The 25,046-nt window shown below is 42.9% G+C and overlaps 1 protein-coding gene across 5 annotated transcripts in view; it reads right to left on the bottom strand.

Annotated features, from left to right (window-relative positions):
* The window catches only part of pds5a (PDS5 cohesin associated factor A), a 167,030-nt gene that overhangs the window by 27,286 nt on the left and 114,698 nt on the right, over positions 1 to 25,046 (bottom strand). For all 5 annotated transcript variants that reach the window (XM_073064807.1, XM_073064811.1, XM_073064809.1 and 2 more), the window contains exons 24-27: positions 20,079 to 20,202; positions 14,174 to 14,378; positions 11,235 to 11,349; positions 10,655 to 10,787 (exon numbers count right to left, since the gene is read on the bottom strand). In XM_073064807.1, coding sequence (XP_072920908.1) covers positions 10,655 to 10,787; positions 11,235 to 11,349; positions 14,174 to 14,378; positions 20,079 to 20,202 — 577 coding nt within the window. The remainder of the gene's footprint in view (positions 1 to 10,654; positions 10,788 to 11,234; positions 11,350 to 14,173; positions 14,379 to 20,078; positions 20,203 to 25,046) is intronic.

Here is a 25,046-nt window from a genome sequence, read left to right as displayed (position 1 = left end):
CATACATCACACTTGCCTTTATTGGCCACAGCATTGAGTACAGTATAAAAGTAGGAAGTAACACAGCAGCTGTATAAAACATACGGAATACTGTGTGCAATTCTGATCACCGCATTACATAACAGATGTAGAGGTTTTGGAAAGGGCACAGAGATTCACCAGGAATTGCCTGAATTAGAGTATAAACTACAAGGCAAGGTTGGACAAACTTGGGATTCTTTTAAAAACTTGGGAGTATCAAGAAGCTGAGAAGTGACCTGATAGAAGTATACACAATGGATTCCATTTACAAACGTCTGTAATTAGGAAACATCGGGATTAGTAAAATTTGATCCAATTAAGCAGCTGCCCTAATTAGTTGAAGTTTCATGGAAATAGTTAAAAAGTAATAAAAAAAAAACAAATGGAGTAGCAAATTTTGTATTTAAATAAAATACAGAACAAATTAGAACACTAATAGTACCACAGTACAATAAAACTGTATATTAGTTCCTAAGTTATCGCTGGAGAAATTCATCCAGTATATGCAATGAATAAAATCAGCGCAGACACAGTGCAGACGATGGACTGCCTTCATACAGTGCAATTGACAATTGCATCCCCCAAATCTTCATTTTCACTGTAATATTCAAGATGACTGTCAATACCTTCAAATTCTTTGCAGTTCCTTAACTTGTCGAAGTAGAGAAATCATTTCATTTTCACTCTCAGTTGTTTCTGGCACCTCCAAGCCTGAATGCTTGAAACCACAGTGAGCAGAACAGTTCCGAATTGTCTTACTGCTTATTTCTCACCAGCAGTCAGTGTCAGAACCTGTTCGGCAAGTCTCTTGTCCCAATTAAATGCCAGTGTCCCAATTAAATAATGACCCAATTAACTGGAATCTCTGGATAGCCAGAGATGTTTGCCCTAGGATGCAAATGTCAAATATCAAAGGATATAACTTTTAGATGGTGGGGGGTGAGGAGGGGCAAGTTGAAGGCAAGTTGTTCCATTTTTAACAGATTGGTAGGTGCCTGGAAAACGCTGCCAGGAAAGGTAATGGAGGTTCAAGAGGTATTCAGACAGGCAGGGAATAGAGGGATATAGACCATATGAGGCAGATGGGACTAATTTAATTTTGCATCAAGGTTGGCACAAACATCACGGGCTGACTGCCCTGTTACATGTTCATCTGATGTTCTATGTATGTATCTTAACAGGTAGATCTTGGAAACCCTCCACTCAGATGTCTGTAGAGATTCTGTCATTGTGGCCACTTAAAATAGAGATCAAAACAACCCTCGATTTTTAAAATATAATGTTTCAGTGACATGACATGGACTAGGCCCATCCAGCCCTTTAAACTCTCCCACCCCAGCGACACCCAGAAAAGCCAATTAGCCCTAGCCTAATCACAGGACAATTTACAATGACCAATTAACCTACCCTGAACATCTTTAGATTGACAAGAGGAAACCTGAGACCTGGAGAAAACTCAGGCATTTCACAGAGAGGGTATAGAGACTCCTTACACAACTGCATTGGAACTGAACTACACTGAACTCTGGAACGCCCCAAGCTGTAATAGCATCATAGGGGCTGTACATATATATGTATATATTTTTTCTCAACTCTTATGGGCAGTGTGTAGGTGCATTTATTCCCTCAATCCCACGGACTCTGCTAGAGGCCTGATCTCAGATATTGTTCCTGGGGTTTGTTGGAGCCACTCTCCCAATCTAGGTGTCACAGCTCCAAGTGCTCCTATCACCATCTTCCACATCCTATCTGCTCTTTCAAGCCCTGGTATTTCCTCAGCTTCTCATATTCTTTCTTAGTAATGTTACTGTTATTTGGAATTGCCACATCTGTTACTATTGCTTTCTTCTTTTCCTTGCCCAGTATTACTATATGTGGTACCTGCTTTAAGTCCCACATGATCTTAGCTCTGTCATTCTCCGCTATCTTCTCAGGTACTTCCCATTTTGACTTGGGAATGCCCAACCCATACTCTGCTCAGACATTCCTGTATATCATTCCTGCAACTTGGTTGTCCCATTCAGTGTATACTGGCCCTGCCTGCATCTTGCACCCTGCTACTATGTGCTGGATGACTTCAGCAGATTCCTTGCACGGTGTCTTGGGTCTTGTCAGGTGTGACAGACCCCTGTCCCATTGATCCATGCAGCCATGAGCAGTGCCTCTGTGCTGTCCTTCAGCCCTGCCATTTGCAGCCACTGGTAGGACTCTTTTATGTCAGCCTCCTGATAGCTCGCAATTGTGTGTGTGTGAGAGTGAGTGAGTGAGAGAGAGAAAGAGACAGACACACACATATACAGTTGTAGTGAAAAATTTGTGAACTCTTTGCAATTTCTTGATTTTCTACATTAGTTTATCATAAAATGATCTTCATCTAAGTCACAATAAAAGGCACACAGAAGCTGCCTAAACAATTAACACACAAACTATTGTACATGTCATTATTGAACACTTTGTTTAATTATGGTCCAGGCTGGGAAAATGGATAATAAATTAGCCATGATGGAATGGCAGAGTAAGCTCGAGCCAGTTGGCCTAATTTTGCTGTGCCTTATGGTATTTGAAGTAAAGGTATATCAACACTACTACTGGGGGAGAGTTCCAGGAATTTGACCCAGCAGCAGTGAATGAATTACAATATTGTAGCGAAGTGCTACACACAGCGCTGAAATAACGACACGCAGTCGGTAAGTCGTTTGGAGACTAGTTTATTCAAACTTCATAGCGCTGGCATTTAATCCCTAGCGCCCGCCCTCTCTGGGCAGAAATGATGTCAGAGGTGCATTACCAAAGTCTCCCCCCCGCGCGCTGGCTATTTGTGAGCCGGTTCGCCTGCGCAGACAGTGGGTTGCCACATAACCCCCCCCCAGAACCGGCGATACACCCCCCAACGTCCACAGCCTCTGTTTGGGAGGTCTGCCACTGTGCCGCAGTGCCTGAACCTCGACTGGCTGCGCCAAGTCCACATGGGCTGGTTTGAGTCGGTCCACTGTGAAAACCTCTTCTCTCCCCCCAATGTCCAGAACGTACGTGGACCCATTGTTGTCGATCACCTTGAATGGCCCCTCGTACGGCCGCTGTAGCGGTGCCCGGTGTCCGCCCCTTCGTACAAACACAAACTTACAGTTCTGCAGGTCTTTGGGTACATGGGTTGGGGTTCGTCCGTGCTGTGAAGTTGGTACGGGGGCCTGGTTGCCGAGCCTTTCGCGTAGCCTCTCCAGGACTGCTGTGGGTTCTTCCTCTTGCCCCCTTGGGGCTGGTATGAACTCCTCCGGGACGGCCAGGGGCGCGCCGTACAGCAACTCGGCCGACGAGGTGTGCAGATCCTCTTTGGGCGCTGTACGAATTCCAAGCAGGACCCAGGGAAGCTCATCCACCCAGTTAGGTCCTCTCAGGCGGGCCATGAGAGCCGACTTCAAGTGACGGCGGAAGCGTTCCACCAGTCTGTTCGACTGCGGGTGGTAGGCAGTAGTGTGGTGTAGCTGCGTTCCCAACAGGCTGGTCACAGCCGACCACAGGCTGGAGGTGAACTGGGCGCCTCTGTCAGAGGTAATGTGGGCCGGTACCCCAAAACGTGCTACCCAGGTTGTGATCAGTGCTCGGGCACAGGAATTGGCAGATGTGTTGGTGAGTGGGACCGCCTCTGGCCACCTCGTGAACCGGTCTACCATAGTTAGGAGGTACTGCGCTCCTCGGGACACTGGTAGGGGGCCCACGATACCTCTGGTGGGTGGGTTCGAACTGCTGTGGCGGGGCTTTACTGTGCTGCTGCACCTTGGCTGTTTGGCACTGCGTGCACATTCTGGCCCATTCACTGACCTGCTTGTGAAGTCCGTGCCATGCGAACTTGCTGGAGACCAGCCGGACGGTTGTCCTGATAGATGGGTGCGCCAAACCATGCATGGAGTCGAAAACTCGCCGCCTCCAGGCTGCCGGGACGATGGGGCGAGGTTGGCCAGTAGCCACGTCGCACAGGAGGGTCCTATCACCTGGGCCTACGAGAAAGTTCTGTAGCTGCAAACCCGAGACTGCGGTCCTGTAGCTGGGCATCTCGTCGACTGCCTGCTGCGCCTCCGCCGGTGCTGCATAGTCCACCCCCAGGGACAGGGCCTGGACAACTGGTCTGGAGAGTGCGTCCGCCACGACGTTGTCCTTTCCCGAGACATGCTGGATGTCCCTCGTGTACTCGGAGATGTAGGACAGATGCTGCTGCTGGCGAGCCAACCAGGGATCGGACACCTTCGTGAACACGAAGGTCAACGGTTTGTAGTCCGTGAACGCGGTGAACAGCCTGCCTTCTAAGAAGTACCTGAAATGCCGGATTGCCAGATACAGCGCCAACAGCTCCCGGTCGAAAGCACTGTACTTGAGTTCGGGTGGTCGTAGGTGCTTGCTGAAGAATGCCAGGGGTTGCCAGCGCCCCTCGATGAGCTGCTCCAGCACCCCACCGACTGCTGTGTCGGATGCGTCCACCGTGAGGGCGGTCTGAACGTCCGTTCTGGGGTGCACCAGCATCGCGGCATCTGCCAAGGCTTCCTTGGCTTTAACGAAAGCAGTTGCGGCCTCCTCGTCCCAAGTAATGTCCTTGCCTTTACCCGACATCAGGGTGTACAAAGGGCGCATGATACGGGCTGCTGAGGGGAGGAAACGGTGGTAGAAGTTCACCATACCAATGAACTCCTGCAGGCCTTTGACCGTGTTGGGCCGGGCAAAGTGGCAGATCGTGTCTACCTTGGCGGGCAGAGGTGTTGCCCCGCCTTTGGTAATCCTGTGGCCCAGGAAGTCGGTGGTATCGAGACCGAACAGGCATTTGGCCGGGTTGATTGTGAGGCCGAAATCACTCAGGCGGGAGTAGAGCTGGCGGAGGTGGGACAGATGCTCCTGACGACAACTGCTGGCTATAAGGATGTCGTCCAATTAGATGAACGCTAAGTCCAGGTCGCGTCCCACCGAATCCATTAGCTGCTGGAACGTCTGTGCGGCATTCTTCAGGCCGAACGGCATTCGGAGAAACTCGAACAGGCCGAACGGGGTGATGAGTGCTGTTTTGGGGATGTCTTCAGGGTGCACCGGGATTTGATGGTATCCCCAGACGAGGTCTACTTTGGAAAAGATTCTTGCCCCGTACAGGTTTGCTGCAAAGTACTGTATGTGCGGCACAGGGTAGCGGTCTGGAGTGGTAGCCTCGTTCAGTCTGCGGTAGTCGCCACATGGTCTCCAACCCCCGGCTGCTTTGGGCACTATGTGCAGGGGGAAGGCCCATGGGCTGTTGAACCTCCGTACGATCCCCAATTCCTCCATCCTCTTGAACTCCTCCTTCGCCAGGCGGAGCTTTTCTGGGGGGGAGCCTTCGTGCGCGGGCGTGGAGGGGTGGTCCCTGGGTCGGAATGTGGTGCTGTACCCCGTGTCTGGGCATGGCTGCCGTGAACTGCGGTGCCAGAATTGATGGAAAGTCCGCCAGGATTCTGGCGAATTCGTTGTCCGACAGCGTGATGGAGTCCAAGTGTGGGGCCGTCACCCAGGGAGAACGTCTGGAAAGTCTCGGCATGTACCAGTCTTATCCCTTGCAAGTCGACCAGCAGGCTGTGAGCTCGCAAGAAGTCCGCCCCCAGGAGTGGTTGGGCCACCGCGGCCAGTGTGAAGTCCCACGTGAACTGGCTGGCGCCGAACTGCAGCTGCACTGTGCGGGTGCCATAGGTCCGTATCGTGCTGCCGTTTGCAGCCCTCAGGGTGGGTCCTGGCTTCCTGTTGCGGGTGTTGTACCCCGTCCGGGGTAAGACGCTGATCTCCGCTCCGGTGTCGACCAAGAAGCGGCGTCCCGACTGTTTGTCCCAGACGTACAAGAGGCTGTCCTGGTGGCCAGCCGCCATAGTCATTAGCGGCACCTGGCCCTGGCCCTTGCAGGGCGGGTGACAACGGTGGGCTTTTGTGCCCCACCGCTGGTGGTAGAAACACCACTGTTCACTGGCCTCCTCACTCCTGCCTCTGTGTTGTGTGTGCCCCCCTGCCGGGCCTGGTCTGGTCTGTTGGGCGCGTGGCCTGGTAATCTGACTGACGGAAGCCACGCTCTCCCTCTTGGCTTTCCACAGCATGTCTGCCTGGGCCGCCACCTTCCGGGGGTCGCTGAAATCTGCGTCGGCCAGCAGCAGATGTATGTCCTCGGGCAGTTGCTCTAGGAACACTTGCTCGAACATGAGGCAGGGCTTGTGTCCGTCAGCCAGGGCCAGCATCTCGTTCATCAATGCTGACGGCAGTCTGTCTCCCAAACCGTCCAGGTGAAGCAGGCGGGCACCCCGCTCACGCCGTGAGAGGCCAAAGGTCCCAATGAGCAGCGCTTTGAATGCTTCATATTTGCCTTCTTCCAGGGGCGACTGTATGAAATCCGCAACCCGGGCGGCCGTCTCCTGGTCAAGGGTGCTCACCACGTGGTAGTAACGCGTGGAATCAGAGGATATCTGCCGAATCTGGAACTGGGCTTCTGCTTGGCTAAACCACACGCGGGGTCGCAGCGTCCAGAAAGTCGGCAGTTTTAGCGAAACTGCGTGAACAGATGAAGAGTCGGTCATCTTTGGTCCACATCCCGTTTGGACCGTCGGGGTCAGCAATGTAGCGATGTGCTACACACAGCGCTGAAATAACGACACGCAGTCGGTAAGTCGTTTGGAGACTAGTTTATTCAAACTTCGCAGCGCTGGCATTTAATCCCTAGCGCCCGCCCTCTCCGGGCGGAAATGACATCAGAAGTACATTACCAAAGTCTCCCCCCGCACGCTGGCTATTTGTGAGCCGGCTCGCCTGCATAGAAAGTGGGTCGCCACAATATACTTTGAAATCAGAATGGTGTGGGCCTTGGAAGGCAACTTTCAGGGTGCTGTTGCTCCCATGCTTTTGTTGCCCTTGCCCTTGTATATGTTATGGGGTTGGTATGTGCTGAGTCAGTGTAGGAAAATGGTGCTAAAGCAGATGATAAGTCATGAGCTATGACAAACTTCTACAGATGCACAGTTAATATCCTAACTGGCTGCACCATGGCCTGGTAAAGAAAACACCAATGCCCAGGAACAGAAAAGACTCCAGAAGGAGTTGAATACAGACTATTTCATCACAAGTGAAGCCCTTCCCTAAATAAAAAAAAAATCGATGAACTACATTAAGATAATGGAAACATTTTCAAAAAAAGCTTTAATCATCTGATGCAAATGCCAGGCCAGTCAAATGATAACATTTAAATCTTGCATGCCACCAAATGCACAAGATCCATGTTATTGTGACAGATATATTTATTGTCTTGAATCAATGCCTTTGGTCTTCATACACCTGAACATCCCTAGGGCTGGAGTTTCAGGACCTCTCTTCCAGGCCCACTCTATCCCTGATTCCACTAGAATGGTCTGAATGATAAGTGAACAGTGGGTGACAAAGTGCAGAGATCCTGCCTGGCAAATGTTATTGACAGGCTTTCAGAACTAGCAAAGCTAAGGCCAGAGATGAAAGCCAGTCCTGACATACACTGCTTAAGAAACTATAAAATTAAAATAATATAACCATATAAAAATTACAGCACAGTAACAGGCCATCTCGGCCCTTCTAGTCTGTGCCGAACTCTTACTCTCACCTAGTCACACCGACCTGCATTCAGCCCATAACCTTCCACTCCTTTCCTGTCCATATACCTATCCAATTTTACTTTAAATGACAATAACGAACCTGCCTCTACCACTTCTACTGGAAGCTCGTGCCACACAGCTACCATTCTCTCAGTAAAGAAGTTCCCCCTCGTGTTACCCCTAAACTTTTGCCCCCAACTCTCAACTCCTGTCCTCTTGTTTCAATCTGCCCTCTCAATGGAAAAAGCTTATCCATGTCAACTCTATCTATCCCCCTCATAATTTTAAATAACTCTATCAAGTCTCCCCTCAACCTTTTACGCTCCGAAGAATAAAGACCTAACTTGTTCAACCTTTCTTTGTAACTTAGGTGCTGAAACCCAGGTCACATTCTAGTAAATTTCCTCTGTACTGTCTCTATTTTGTTAACATCTTTCCTATAATTCGGTGATCAGAACTGTACACAATACTCCAAATTTGGCCTCACCAATGCCTTGTACAATTTTAACATTACATCCCAACTCCTATACTCAATGCTCTGATTTATAAAGGCCAGCATACCAAAAGCTTTCTTCACCACTCTATCCTTCAGGGAACTATGCACCATTATTCCTAGATCACTCTGTTCTACTGCATTTTCAATGCCCTACCATTTACCGTGTATGTCCTATTTTGATTAGTCCTACCAAAATGTAGCACCTCATACTTATTAGCATTAAACTCCATCTGCCATCTTTCAGCCCACTCTTCTAACTGGCCTAAATCTCTCTACAAGCTTTGAAAACCTACTTCATTATCCACAACGTCACCTATCTTAGTATCATCTGCATACTTACTAATCCAATTTACCACCCCATCATCCAGATCATTAATGTATATGACAAACAACACTGAAGAAACATATATTGAAGAAATTTGATTACTCAGAAACAATAAATAAATAAAACCCGGGTTTCTCAAAGGATTCTATGACTGAAATCTATTGACATGTAGAGCCATCTGTTGTTTAGTAAATCCCATAATTCTACGCATAAAAACATGTATGGAAATTTAGAACTAGCTAAGTATTGATAGGTCTAATCTGCAAAATACTACTTGATCAGATCCATCTATTAAAAGGCTCCAGCGTATTATTTGAAGATTAGGAGAGCTATTTGGTATTAATTAAAAGTACATTCATACTAAGAGACAATAAGCATTTTGACTGCAGAGCTTGCTACTGCTGCGTCTGTCAAAAAAAGGGCATTTGGCAAGGTTGACACTCAAGAAGAAATACTGGCAAATTTGATACCCCCACAAAAAAACCATATACAGCAGGTAGCACTGAACTTCAAATTTTATGCTGTAAAATATCATGTATCTGGTAAATAGTAAACTAGACAGCAGCAAAGCCTTGGGTAACCTCTTTTCCTTCATCCAGTTTTATCTGTTTCTGAACATTGCTTATCATGAAGAAATTTCTCACTAACTTGTAAAAAAGAAAAGGGACTCAACAATTCAGTGCAGTTAGTCCTTACAAAACTTTTGGTAATGTGGCCCAGGAAGGATCAGACTGAAGGATTCACACAGTATGGTGAAGAAAAAACCAGCAGAGAAGCTTCTCATTGATTGGCCAACTAAAGCTTTTCCTGAGGTCATGAGCAACTCAGGTAGAACTGAGTGACAAAATGAAAACCTCCCAGAGATCTTAAACGGAAATCCAACTTTTCTTAAGACCTTTCTTGGGAGTACATAAGATGATAGAAACAGTCAGTTAAGAAAGGTTGCTTGGAGTTGGAAAGGAACAGGGGATCAAGAAGTTGAGTGCAAGATAACAGGCTGGAATAGATGAAGGAAAGGAGCAGGTTAATGAAGTTCAAGAAAACCAAGGCAGCAGGAATGGAGAAATGCTTGTCCCTGAGCTCACATATCGGTCTTTCCCCATCAAACAATCATGTCTATGTTTACATTTAAGTGTACAAACATTTTACTACCCTCCAACTAGGCTTTAACATGAAATCAGCACACCACTGTCATCAACACAACCATCAACCCTAAAACCGGGCAAATCCTTGAAATCGAATGGAAGGAAGTAATCTTTGACCCAAATTACCTTAAAACACCCTACTAGCAACACCTTCCTGTCCATCCTACAATTAGTTTCAAAATTCATTTATCCCTAAATCACCTGACTGCACACAGCTATTGATCCCAGCTGGCCATGTGACCCTTGAAACAAAACAAAGTGGGTGACTCTTAATTGCTTTCTGAAATTGCAGCCAATTCAGGAGCAATTAGAGTATGACAATAAAAGCTGGCTGAATCAGCAACATCATTTCCCATTGAATGAAACAAAAACATTTTCTGGCAATATCAACAGACATGTCAAAGTAGCATGATGCGATTACAGCTCAGGGCATTTTGGAGTTTGGAGGTCATTTCTGGTGTCATTCTGTAAGGAGTGCCTGTCTGTCCTCCCTGTGGAACGTGTGGGTTTTCTCTGGATGCCCTGGTTTCTTTCCAGTTCAAAGATGTTCCAGATAGGTTAATTGGTCATTGTAAAAAAAAATAGTCCCGTGATTAGGTTAGGGTTAATTGAGTTTGTTGGGAGTTGCTGGGGCAGTGTGGCTTGAAGGGCCTATTCTGCACTATGTTGCTAAATAAATAAAGAAATCTGTGCAACTCTTTAAACTCCATTTAGGGGCTCAGTTCAATTTTAATAGCATAAACCAAAATACTGAAAGATCTTTCATCAGGTGGGAGGCACAAAAGCCTGAAGGCACACACTTAGCGGTTCAGGAACAGCTTCCGAATCCTAAATGGACATTAATCCAGTGAACACTACCTCACATTTTAAATATTTATGTTATTTCTGTTTTTGCACAATTTTTAATCTAATCAATATACATATACCATAATTGATTGATTTTTTCCCCCTATATTATGTAATGTGTTGAACTGCTGCTAAGTTAACAAATTTCACAATACATGCCGGTGATAATAAACCTGATTCTGATTCTAGTGTGCTGCAAATATATACATCTCACCTCATTCATTTTGCCATCATCAGGTGCTTGGGCATCCTTAGTTTGTTTGATGTTCTCCACCATTTTCCTTATAAAAGCATGGCTATTATTCTCATTTTTCGCCATTAAAACTTCCAACATGAACCAGAGGCACCTTACCAAATATAATTAGAAAAATCTTAGCTTAGTTTTAAGGCACATCATAGGAAACACTCAAGAAGGGTACAACAGATGGCAATTTCAAGTTCAGCATTTAAATTAATATACACATTTTAAGGTCAAATTACAATAGATGATGCCATTGGGGTTAGTACAATGCAATTACAGCTTCGGAGTTCAGAGTTCAATCCTGGGGTTGTCGGTTTTACAAGTTAAGTGTTTGTATGCCTTCCTATGGAATGCGTGGGTGTTCTCCAGGTGCTCCAGTTTCATCCCACAGTTCAAAGACATAACCAGTAGATTAACTGGTCATTGTAAAATCGTCCCATGATTAGGTTAGGATTAAATCAGGATTGTTGAGGCAGCATGACACAAAGGGCCAGAAGGGCTTGTACTGCAAAATAAATAAATGAGTAAATGCCATTAAATAAATGTTACTTACTCTTTAATGTCACGTAGCTGTTCAATATCCTGTGTTTTGGTAAAATCTGGATCATGAGCTAGCAAATGAACTGTGTACGGAACTACGTATTCTGGTAATAGTGACAAAAGCTTCTCTACAGAAAAAACAAAGGAAAAGTATATTTAAAAGTTGATTAAAAACTTTATTGATGCATACAATTCTAGCAAATTAGAATCTTCAAAATAACCTGAATATTAGACAAAAATAAGCAAATATATTTTAGTTTTACATTAATTCATTAATATGTTGAAAATTCCAATCACTTTTACTGCAAGATTTAATCTTGAAATATGTAACACTATTGTATTTTTCATAGTACATACGATATTTCTTTGAAAAGGATAGCTAGCAATTCCCATTGAGATCAGAAGATTATAAGCATTGATCTAATTCCAGACTTGAGAGGCCTAACTGTACTTCAATTCCATTCACCTTTGTCCTATAACAAATATCTCTAGAAAGCATCTTGTAAGGAACCCAGTTTCTCCTATTTCTTTGAAAAATGCCCCTTTTGAATTGACCAGATTTAAATATGTCATTTATTCCCAAAGCTACCATTTCATTATAACCTTTCAGAACAAAATCTATACTCAAGCAAATTGAGAACAAGGGCACAGGATTCATATTCATGGCAGGACTGGGGAAAAAAACATTATTTTTGTTATTTTATATATTGCATATTTTAGCATTTTTGCATTCCTTGCCTTTCAAAAGCAATTTCTGCTTAAGAAAGAGGAAATTGTTGTTCCAAAGTTTAGGAATAAATTTGAATATTGTTCTTTGAGCAGTTGTAAAGATTCAGATAAAAGCAAATCGTAGGGCAATACTTACAGCTGCTCATTGGATGGCAGGAAAGGTGCCTAGGAATCTGACTAACTTCAAGTAGGATTTGAAACTGGGATACCCGTGGAAGGGATGCTGCAAATTAATGATGAATTATTATGGGGTTAGAAAGCAGATGCAAAATATTGAGAAGGTAAAAGTAGGAAAGCTAAGAGTGTGAAGCAATGGAACAGGATCTGAAACAGAATAATTAAAGACGAAAACACTATTTGGGAACCTAGAAAGCAAAGCAATGGATAAAGGCTAGGTTAATTAAGCCTGGCAAAAATTTAGCGAAGTTGAAGTCTTCAATCATGCATAAAGATAGAAATTCAAATTAACCTGTTGACCAAGATGCCAGTTATGAATGGAGTGGCTAGGTTTATGGAATAGGAAATGGAAGTCACATGAAGTGAAAGAGTTGAAGAGGAAAGTAACAGTTCTAGGAGCTAAAAGGCCGTTAAAACCAAGAATTTCACAGAACTCTGAAAATGAGCAGATTTTAATAATACACAAATGGTTTTAGGAGATAAAAGTGAATCTGGAAGACAGTAATAAGACCCTGATGAGGTAACTATTTTCTCTTTTCACAGATGCTGCCTGTTTACTCAGTCTATGCCCCTCATAATACAATACTTGTCAACTAAATCTCGCCCAACCTCCCCCAGTCTTTCCCCAGCCTACTAATCCATCCCCGTTGTTGAATTTCCAGCTCTGACAATATCCTGTTAATTTCTTCTGCACCTTCTCCATTGTGTCTGATTTTCCCGTAATAAGGTGACTAGAACAGTACATAATATTCAAGCTATAGTCTAGTTAGTGTTTTATATGATTCTAGCATAATCTCTTTGTTCTTATGCTTTATTCCTTAGGTAACAAAAGACAGTACACCAGGTGTCTTCTTATCCATATTATCAACCTTTCTGAACACCTTTAAGAAGCTGGATTCACATGTTGTCCTTCCTCAAATCAATGACCTCTCACTTCTCTAGACTGAATTCTATTTGAGTTTTCTGCACAACTGACCAGAGCATCAACATCCTCCTGCAGTCTATGCATGTCTCCTGTCATTCACACCATCATTTTCGATTCCTTTTCAATTCCATTTTCGCAAACCTTATCTACCTATACTTATAAGATAGTCTATATATATTACAAAAAGTAAAAGGGGAAACTCAGTGCAGATTACATCAAAAGCACTTTTAAAAAAAATCTGATTTCTTTGCAACTTTCCCTTAAGAAATCCAGTTGACTGCATTTGGATACACAAGAATTAAGATGAACCAATATGGTTTTGTGCATGGAAAGTCATGCTTGATGAATATTTTGAGTTTTTTTGAAGAGGTAACCAAAAGGGTAGATGAGGCTAGGACAGTGGATGTTTCTTCGGCAAAGTCCCACATAGTAAACTGGTCTGGAAGGTTAATGGAATCTAGGGAGAGCTCACAAGGTGGATTCAAAATTGGCTTGGAGGTTAAGAAGCAACGAGTGGTGATTGAAGGTTGTTTCACAGAATGGAGGTCAGTGACATTTAAGAAGAACTTGGATGGGTACTCGGAGGGGCAGGTCTTAGAGGGATTTGGGACAAATGCAGGTAATTGGATATAGCTGAGTGGGCACTATGGTCAGCATGGACTTGCTGAGCCAAATGGCCTGCCATGTCTTTGCTATATTGCTCTATACTGTTTTTGATTAATCTGCATTCTTCTTCTCAGAACTGATTCCAATAATATGTCCCACAATGTAGTTCATCTAAATGGCCTCCTATTACTTGTTTTATCCCTTTCAAACAAAGTTGAATCATATGGGTAGCACAGTGACAGAGCAGGTGGTGCTGTTTCACCGATCTGGCAATGTAGACTTGACCCTGACCTTTGGTGTGTAGAGTTTCCATGTTCTTCCTGTAAACCCTGCGGCATTTTACCGGGGACTACCCACATCCCTAAAGGTAAGTAGTAAGAAAATCATGGTGGAGCTGATGGGCATGCCAAGCGAATATAAGAAATAAATAATGAGAATTTGTTTAAACTGAAACTAATGCATTGTCAGTTGTAAAACACTTCTTTTAAGAAAATATTGTAAATTACTGTACTAACCATGAGCGATTGGATTCTGTTTAATATATTCTCTTCGTATACTTATATTTTTTAGGAGACACTGTCTGGCATGTGCTCTTCGCTCTTTCACAGGGTCCTTGGCACAGAGTGCAAACACCGCCATATATTCCAATGGGAGCATTAATTTTCCGAGGGCTTTGTGAAGTTTCAGAGCAAATATTTGTCTCACCTGGTAACACTCGTCCTTTTAAAAACAAAAGTTATAAAATCAATAGATTATTTGAGGTAATGCAACAAATTGTTAACATGAATGTGAGAGTCACGAATGCTCACCTCTATGGCAAAACAGAAGCAGTTTGTTAATTTCATGATAGCTCATTTGGGGGGTGGGGGGGTAGGGGGTGGCGTTTAAATTATCCGAGATTTATTCATTCAATGTTGTTTCAATAATATAGCGGATTCTAGTTAATTGGGACACACTGAGACCAATACATTTTGGCCCAATTAAGTGGCTGCCCCAATTAGCCAAAGTTTCATGGAAATAGTTAGAAAGGTATAAAAAAGAAACTGAGTAACAAATTATGTATTTAAATGAAATACAGAACAAATTAGAACACTACCAATTTTACGGTAGCACTATAAAAATGCGTATTAGCTCCTAACACCTATTGGAAGAATTCATCTGCACCATGGGTGACTGTAAAAGAACAAAATCAGCACAGCCACCCAATGCAGATAATGGACTGCTTTCATACAATGCTGACAATGACTGTATCCTCCAAATCTTCATTTTCATTTAAAATTCTTCATAGTTTCTAACTCTTCTGAGGTAGTGAAATCACTTCATTTTCACTCCAAGCTGTTTCTGTTCTCTCGAAGCCTGAATGCTTGAAACTGCAGTGACCAAAACGGTTCTGAATTATCTTACTGCTTATTTCTAATTATCAGTGAACAAACGTACGCAACTGACGCTATTTAAAAACTGTTCACACGAAGCATGATGTTCTAACGCTCACTAAGTGTATGGACTTATGCTAGTTAGAAACTACAGTCTCCTGTCCCAATTAAGTGGCATGGTGTCCCAAATAAACAAAGGAAATCCCTACAGGTTTCTCAATTAGCTTTTGATCTTTAAAAGTTTTCCTAAATATGCGGCTGCTCAATTAACTAAATATTCTTCACTCACTCTAACTTAATAACACGAAAAAGTATATTAATTAAAACCGATGAATATTATTACATATTGAGTTAAATGCAGTTAAAAATTGCCACTATTATAAAAGTTCATTTAACCTCTCATTTCACAACTGTTTTAATTTTTTAATAATTAAAATTCTCTTCTTTTGGAAGAGGACAGCGAGGCTTTGAGAAGAAGTGCGGCGGCGGCCATTTTCAAATTGCTTCTCAGATCGGAGTTCTGAGAGGCGGGACTGCGCAGGCGCGTGAAGGAGGCCTGGGAAGGAGGGAAGATATAAAAAGAACGCAGCCTTAAGCAGTGGGCAGCTTCGTTTGCGGGCAGCGGAGTGAGCCGGGAGCAGAGTGTAGGGCTTGGGCTCAGAGGGCTTAGGCGGAAGAGGGCACAGTAGGCTTATCTTTTAGTTCTTGTTATTTTCAGTTATTCGGGAAGTATGAGTGTGAGGGCAGCTTGTTGTTCTCGGTGTCGGATGTGGGAGGTCCTGGAGTCTCCGAGCCTCCCGGACGTCCACATCTGCGCCAGGTGTGTCGAACTGCAGTTCCTGAGGGACCGAGTTAGGGAACTGGAGCTGCAGCTCGATGACCTTCGCCTGGTCAGGGAGAGTGAGGAAGTGATAGAGAGGAGTTACAGGCAGGTGGTCACTCCGGGGCCACGGGAGGCAGATAGGTGGGTCACGGTCAGGAAGGGGAAGGGGCAGGTACTAGAGAGTACCCCAGTGGCTGTACCCCTTGACAATAAGTACTCATGTTTGAGTACTGTTGGGGGGGGACAGCCTACCTGGAGGAAGTGACAGTGGCCGGGCCTCCGGCACAGAGGACGGCCCTGTAGCTCAGAAGGGTAGGGATAGAAGAAAGAGGACCATAGTAATAGGGGACTCGATAGTCAGGGGTTCAGACAGGCGGTTCTGTGGAGGTGATCGGGAGTCCCGGATGGTAGTTTGCTTCCCTGGTGCCAGGGTCCGGGATGTTTCTGATCGCGTCCAAGATATCCTGAAGTGGGAGGGTGAAGAGCCAGAGGTCGTGGTACATGTAGGTACCAATGACATAGGTAGGAAAGGGGAAGAGGTCCTGAAACGAGAGTATAGGGAGTTAGGAAGGCAGTTAAGAAGAAGGACCGCAAAGGTAGTAATCTCGGGATTACTGCCTGTGCCACGCGACAGTGAGAGTAGGAATGGAATTAGGTGGAGGATGAATGCGTGGTTGAGGGATTGGAGCAGGGGGCAGGGATTCAAGTTTCTGGATCATTGGGACCTCTTCTGGGGCAGGCGTGACCTGTTCAAGAAGGACGGGTTACACTTGAATCCTGGGGGGACCAATATCCTAGCGGGGAGGTTTGCTAGGGCTACAGGGCAGACTTTAAACTAGTAAGATGGGGGGGGGGGGCGGAAATCAATTTGAGGAAACTATGAGAGAGGAGGTTAGTTCACCAGTAGAGCAAGTAAGTAGACAGTGTGTGAGGGAGGAAAGGCAGGTGATGGAGAAGGGATACGCTCAGCCCGAAGTTGTAGGGGAGAAGAAAGAAAAGGATAATAAATTTGAATGCATTGCTAGGGATGAAAAGAGAGAAGGAGGTGGAGAGTATCTTAAATGTATCTATTTTAATGCTAGGAGCATTGTAAGAAAGGTGGATGAGCTTAAAGTGTGGATTGATACCTGGAATTATGATGTTGTAGCTATTAGTGAAACATGGTTGCAGGAAGGGTGTGATTGGCAACTAAATATTCCTGGATTTAGTTGCTTCAGGTGTGATAGAGTAGGAGGGGCCAGAGGAGGAGGTGTTGCATTGTTTGTCCGAGAAAATCTTATGGCGGTGCTTTGGAAGGATAGATTACAGAGCTCCTCTAGGGAGTCTATTTGGGTGGAATTGAGGAATGGGAAAGGTGTAGTAACACTGATAGGAGTGTATTATAGGCCACCTAATGGGGAGCGTGAGTTGGAAGAGCAAATGTGTAAGGAGATAGCAGATATTTGTAGTAAACACAAGGTGGTGATTGTGGGAGATTTTAATTTTCCACACATAGATTGGGAAGCTCATTCTGTAAAAGGGCTGGATGGTTTAGAGTTTGTGAAATGTGTGCAGGATAGTTTTTTGCAACAATACATAGAAGTACCGACTAGAGATGGGGCAGTGTTGGATCTCCTGTTAGGGAATGCGATAGGTCAGCTGACAGATGTATGTGTTGGGGAGCACTTCGGGTCCAGTGATCACAATAGCATTAGCTTCAATATAATTATGGAGAAGGACAGGACTGGACCTAGAGTTGAGATTTTTGATTGGAGAAAGGCTATCTTTGAGGAGATGCGCAGGGACTTAGAGAGAGTGGATTGGGTCAAGTTGTTTTATGGGAAGGATGTAATAGAGAAATGGAGGTCATTTAAGGGTGAAATTATGAGGGTACAGAATCTTTATGTTCCTGTTCGGTTGAAAGGAAAGGTTAAAGGTTTGAAAGCGCCATGGTTTTCAAGGGATATTAGAAACTTGGTTCGAAAAAAGAGGGATGTCTACAATAGATATAGGCAGCATGGAGTAAAGGAATTGCTCGAGGAATATAAAGAATGTAAAAGGAAACTTAAGAAAGAGATTAGAAAAGCTAAAAGAAGTTACGAGTTTGGTTTGGCAAATAAGGTGGAAGTAAATCCGAAAGGCTTCTACAGTTATATTAAAAGCAAGAGGATAGTGAGGGATAAAATTGGTCCCTTAGAGAATCAGGGTGGTCAGCTATGTGTGGAGTCGAGGGAGATGGGAGAGATTTTGAACGATTTCTTCTCTTCGGTATTCACTAAGGAGAAGGATATTGAATGGTGTAAGGTGTGGGAAACAAGTAAGCAAGTTATGGAACCTATGACAATTAAAGAGGTGGAAGTACTGGCGCTTTTAAGAAATTTAAAAGTGGATAAATCTCCGGGTCCTGACCGGATATTCCCCAAGACCTTGAGGGAAGTTTGTGTAGAGATAGCAGGAGCTCTGACGGAGATCTTTCAGATGTCATTAGAAACGGGGATTGTGCCGGAGGATTGGCGTATTGCTCATGTGGTTCCATTGTTTAAAAAGGGTTCTAGAAGTAAGCCTGGCAATTATAGACCTGTCAGTTTGACATCAGTGGTGGGTAAATTAATGGAAAGTATTCTTAGAGATAGTATTTATAATTATCTGGATAGACAGGATCTGATTAGGAGTAGCCAGCATGGATTTGTGCGTGGAAGATCATGATTGACAAACCTTATTGAATTTTTTGAAGTAGTTACGAGGAATGTTGACGAGGGTAAGGCAGTGGATGTAGTCTATATGGACTTCAGCAAGGCCTTTGACAAAGTTCCACATGGAAGGTTAGTTAAGAAGGTTCAGTTGTTAGGTATTAATGCTGGAGTAATAAAATGGATTCAACAGTGGCTAGATGGGAGATGCCAGAGAGTAGTGGTGGATAATTGTTTATCGGGATGGAGGCCGGTGACTAGCGGGGTGCCTCAGGGATCTGTTTTGGGCCCAATGTTGTTTGTAATATACATAAATGATCTGGATGATGGGGTGGTAAATTGGATTAGTAAGTATGCTGATGATACTAAGGTAGGAGGTGTTGTGGATAATGAGGTGGGTTTTCAAAGCTTGCAGGGAGATTTATGCCGGTTAGAAGAATGGGCTGAACGTTGGCAGATGGAGTTTAATGCTGAGAAGTGTGAGGTTCTACATTTTGGCAGGAATAATCCAAATAGAACATACAGGGTAAATGGTAGGGCATTGAGGAATGCAGTGGAACAGAGAGATCTAGGAATAACAGTGCATAGTTCCCTGAAGGTGGAGTCTCATGTAGATAGGGTGGTGAAGAAGGCTTTTGGAACGCTGGCCTTTATAAATCAGAGCATTGAGTACAGAAGTTGGGATGTAATGTTAAAATTGTACAAGGCATTGGTAAGGCCAAATTTGGAATATTGTGTACAGTTCTGGTCACCGAATTATAGGAAAGATATCAATAAATTAGAGAGAGTGCAGAGACGATTTACTAGGATGTTACCTGGGTTTCAGCACTTAAGTTACAGAGAAAGGTTGAACAAGTTAGGTCTCTATTCATTGGAGCGTAGAAGGTTGAGGGGGGATTTGATCGAGGTATTTAAAATGTTGAGAGGGATAGATAGAGTTGATGTGAATAGGCTGTTTCCATTGAGAGTAGGGGAGATTCAAACGAGAGGACATGATTTGAGAGTTAGGGGGCAAAAGTTTAAGGGAAACACGAGGGGGTATTTCTTTACTCAGAGAGTGATAGCTGTGTGGAATGAGCTTCCTGTAGAAGTAGTAGAGGCCAGTTCAGTTGTGTCATTTAAGGTAAAATTGGATAGGTATATGGACAGGAAAGGAGTGGAGGGTTATGGGCTGAGTGCGGGTAGGTGGGACTAGGTGAGATTAAGAGTTCGGCACGGACTAGGAGGGCCGGAATGGCCTGTTTCCGTGCTGTGATTGTTATATATGGTTATATGGTTATAGGCATCACAATAAAATATTTTCACTTTTTTGTAAGAGTTAAACCTGTAGATGGAAGGTTTTCTTAGCAACATTTTTATATTGTTAAAAGAATAATCCCAGAATAAACAACAAGAAAAGGTTTGTCCAGCATGGTTTGAGATAGGATTGAATTGCACAGATTTGAAGAAAGCATTTCTTCATGTAGGATTTTTTGGAAATTTTATAAATAGATATCATATTTTAGACTGAAGGAGCACAGAGTTTAAACACAAACGATGAAAATAAAGCACTTACATTTATAACAAGTGCACAAAGTTGGAACTGCTCTGGGGTGATAATTTCATGATAGCAAGGTTCTTGTGCAAGTTTTAGTATAGCACATCCTGCAGCCAACCGTAATCGAGACATATCAGATTTACTGCAAGACAGGGAAAACAAGGTCAACTAATCACAGCATAGCTCCACCTAATGTACTTACAATTTTTAGAAACTCTCAACCAGAATACTGACAACAGGAGGAAGTTTAAAAATCTAAACCAAAAGTAGTGAATTACCTACCTGATAATCTTAGTTCTTCAAATTAAAGATTTCTTACACTTATATGCAGTTGCAAGAAAAAGTTCGTGAACCCTTTGCAACTACTTAGCTTTCTGCATCAATTTATCATAAAATATGGTCTGATCTTCATCTAAGTCACAATAAAAGACAAACAGAATCTGCATAAACTAATAACACACAAACTATTGTGCTTGTCATGTCATTATTGAACACTTTGTTTAATAATTCACAGTCCAGGCTGGAAAAAGTATGTGAACACTTGTACGTAATAACAGTCAGAACCTCCTTTAGCAGCAATAACCACTACTAAATATTTCCTGTTGCTGATGATCAGATCTGCGCAATGATGAGGAGGAACCTTAGACCATTCCCCCATACAAAATTGTTATCATACATCAATATTTCTGGGATACCTTACATAAACAATCCTCTTCAGATCATCTCAATTGGGTTAAGATCTGGACTCTGACTTAGCCATTCCAAACCACAAAATTTTCTTCCTTTTAAACCACTCTGCTGTTGATTTACTTGTGTTTCCGATCACTGTCTTGCTGTACCATCTAGCTTCTACTAAGCTTCAGGCGACAGATTGCTATCCCAACGTTGTCCTGTAAAACGTCTTGATACAATTTTGAATTCATTGCTCCCTTAACGGTTGCAAGCTGTGCAGACCATGAGACAGCCAAGCAGCCCCAAACCATGATATTTCTTCCACCATGCTTCACAGTTGGGATGAGGTTTTGGTGTTGGTCTGTAGTGCCCTTTTTCCTCCAAACATAGCGGGGTGCATTTCTGCCAAAAAGTTCATCTTAGTCTTGTCTGTTCACAGAACATTATCCCAGAAGTATTGTGGAACATCCAGGTGGTCTTTTGCAAACTTGAGGAATGTAGCAATAACTTTTTTTTGGAGAGCAATGGTTTGCTTCGTGGTGGTCTTTAATACACACCATTTTTGTTCAGTGTTTTTCCTGTAGTGGACACATGAACAAAGACTTTAGCAAGTGCTAGACGTTTCTGCAGGTACTTTGCTGTTACCATTGTGTTCTTTTTCACCTCCTTCAGCATTGCACATTGAGCTCTTGGCATGATCTCTGCAGGACACCCACTCCTAGGGAGAGTAGCAACAGTACTGGATTTCCTCCATTTGTAGACAATTTCTCTTACTGTGGACTGGTGAGCACTCAGGCCTTTAGAAATGCTTTTGTAGCATTTTCCAGCTTCATGCATCTCTCCAATTCTTCTTCTAAGGTCCTCTGAAAATTGTATTGATTGAGGCATGGTGCACATTAACATATCATTCTTGAGAAGAGCAGGCTCTGTTAGTAACCTGACTTTGTGTGTCTTTTCTAGGGTAGGACACCTCTACAACCCACACCTCCAATCTCATTTCATTGATCGGAACACCTGTAAGTCTTTTCATGGCAGTATCATACAATGTTGTTGCATATTAGCCATGTAATTTCACCAAACGCTAACATAAAATAACATAAAAAATGACATAACATAGCCAATAACATAAAAAAATGCTTATGTAAAATTCAAATATAAGCGGAGGGAAAATCCAGCTGGATTAATTACCTTTCAACACAATATTAAGATATAAGCAAGAAGACATAATGACCAAATCAAATTAATCTCATCTATTTCAGGCATAATTGCAGGATTCTGAATAAGAAGTTGTATTTTTGAGAAACTACTGGCAGAATTAAGGCTCTGAAATAAGTAAACTACTGTATGGAACCAGATTGGCATGATCATAGTTTCACATCATCATAGTTTCACTAAGCAGCAGTAATAAAGTGGACAGTTGGCTTGCTTCACCAAGGCAACACTCCTAACAAATTGGAAGCAATAAGACAATGGCCACCTAATTCCATAGAAAAGATGGATCCATTCTGAGACACAGTCAGTAGTAGGCTGAAGAAATGGCCATAACTATATAAATAAGAGATAACTACAGGTTAAGCCTGTGAAATAACCAAGTGGATCATGACTTAGCTACAAGATCAATATGGGGAACGCAATCTTTCGTAAATGGCCAAAGCAATCAATTCCATGCTCCTCTGTTTGACTCAGTGCTGATAACTAGGAGGCAAAGCAATTAGTGGTGGAAAATGGAAATGATACTGTGGCAGCCAATATTCCATTACAACAGGATGACAGTGGTGAAATAGGTTGGACTTTGACTGGTCAATGTAGTACCTTCTCATAACAGCAAAGCAGCAGAAGAAAACGTAATAGGAAGACAGAGATGAATCTTGGGAAATAGATTTAATACTTTAACAAACCATGGAGCAGCACAAGAACATGGTAATGCAGAATGAGACTAGGACCAACAATTCAAAGTACAGATCTTTAATATGGGGCAGAAAACAGGAAAGCCACAAGTCTAGTCCAGATCATCTTGTATGATGACAACTAATAAATGGTGCAATGCACATTCCTGCACATTGTCTTTGCAATTAAAGAGTTTTATTAGAGCTGAATATACCTTTCACTGGTTTGTCAGAAGCATGCCACAGTCATATAGTACAGAAACAGGCCCTTCAACTCAAATGGCACATCCCAACTAAAAAACCCTCTCCAAGCTTGCCCCATTTGCAATTGTTTGGCACATAACCTTCTAAACACCTCCAATCCACGTACCTGCCCAACTGTCTTAAAAGTTGTTGTTGTACCTGCCTCAACTACTTCCCCTGGCACTTATTCCACAGATACTGCCCATTGTGACAACAGGTTGCCCCTCAAGTTCCTCCTAAATCTTTCCCCTCTCACCTTAAGCCTATGCCCTTTAATTTTTGATTCTCCAACTCAGGGAAAAAGATTGAATGCATTCAACTTATCTATGACCCTCATGATCTGACACACTTCTATAAGATCACCTTAATCAGTCCTAGTCCGCCCAACCTCTCCTATAATTCAAGTCCTGACAGTCTAAGTGTAAATTGTTTCTAAACTCTTTCTAGTTTAATAACATCCTTTCTCTCAGCAGGGTGACTAAAACTGAACCCAATGCTCCAAGTGAGGCTTTGCCAGTGTCCTGTTTAGCTGCCAGAAGACTTCCTCACCACCCTATCAAGCTGCGACTCTACTTTCAGTGAATAATGTACTCATCCTCCATAGTCCCTCTGTTCTACAACACTGCAGGGGCTTGTTGTTCACTGTGAAAGTCCTATCTGGATTTCACTTCCCAAAATGCATCACCTCATGCTTACATAAATTTAATTCCATTTGCCATTTCCCAGCTCAGATACTCAGCTGATTAAGATCTCCCTGTATCTTTTAATATCCTTCCTCTTTGTTCACCATACCACCTATTTTAGTGTCATCTGCAAATTTACAAACCAGGCCTTATACATTCGTATCCTATGACAAACAGCAATGGGCCTGACACCGACCCACACACACCACTTAAACCTTTGGTTCAAAAATCAACTATCCACTATCACCTAAATGTACCCAGTTAGCCAGTTCTCCCTAGATTCCATGTGAACTAACCTCCCAGAGCAGCCTAGTGTGGAATCTTATCAACTACCTTACTGAAGGCCATATAAACTATATGCACTGCTCTGCCCTCATTAATTTTCTTGGTCAGCTCATCGAAGTTGAGTTTGCACAAGGCTATGCTGACTACCCCTAATGGACCCCCATCTTTCCAAAGATATCCTTCAGAATCCTCTTCAGTAATTTAAAGTACAAGTAAATTTATTATCAACACACATATATGTCACCAAATACAACTCTGAGATTAATTTTCTTGTGGGCATTCTCAATAAATTATAACAGAATCATGGAAGATTGCATCAACTTGGGCACTCATTCAACGTGCAAATGACAACTGACTATGCAAATACAAAAAAAAATAGAAACAAATATCAAGAACATGAGATGAAGAGTCCTTGAAAGTGAGTCCATAGGTAGTGGGAACATTTCAATGATGAGGCAAGTGAAGTTAATCACTGACATTTGACTACTACAGATGTTAGATTTACTAGCCTATAATCCCTACAATTTTCTTTGCTACCATCTTAAATAAAGGCACAATATTCGCTTCCTTCCAGTCTGGTAGTCCTCATCTATGGCCAATGATGATGCAAAAATTGCAACTTCCTCTTTCAGGGGCCCATTCTCCCTCTAGTTATTCTTTTCCCTTTAATATAAAATCCATTTTATGCATTTTCATTTAAATTACTAAACATCTTTGGGCTTTACTTAATATTCTCTGCCAAAGTTATCTCATGCTACCTTTTTACATCTGAATTTCCCTTGCAAATATACCCCTGCATCCCTGGTATTTCTGTCTTTAATATACATAACATTTTGGCCCAACTGTGGTATTAACCATTTCCAGTTGGGATTAATAAAAAGTAATCCATAGTTGAAGCAACCCTCAAAGGAGGATTTTGATATATATAAAATCTATTAAATTACAATCAGAAAGGGAAAGAATGAAATCTACGAAATCTACAAAAGCTTTATAAAATAATTACAAATCATTTATGCACAGCAAGTTTTCTTTGGAACATTAAGATCAAACTTTAATTCAAAAAGGAATTTATTTATACAATCAATAGCGCATGAGTTTCTGTGAAGAAGCAGAGCAAAGATAAATCATTTAATAAATTGTGCAGTTTTCTCTGATTTATATATGTTGATTGAATTGCATACTGTGTTTTATTATTGAAAGGTTCATGAACGTATTCA

This window comes from Hemitrygon akajei, chromosome 13, assembly GCF_048418815.1.
Source record: "Hemitrygon akajei chromosome 13, sHemAka1.3, whole genome shotgun sequence".
Classification (NCBI taxonomy): Eukaryota; Metazoa; Chordata; class Chondrichthyes; order Myliobatiformes; family Dasyatidae; genus Hemitrygon; species Hemitrygon akajei.
Note: the sequence above shows the minus strand (reverse complement) of the source record. Positions and strands in the feature narration are given on the sequence as shown.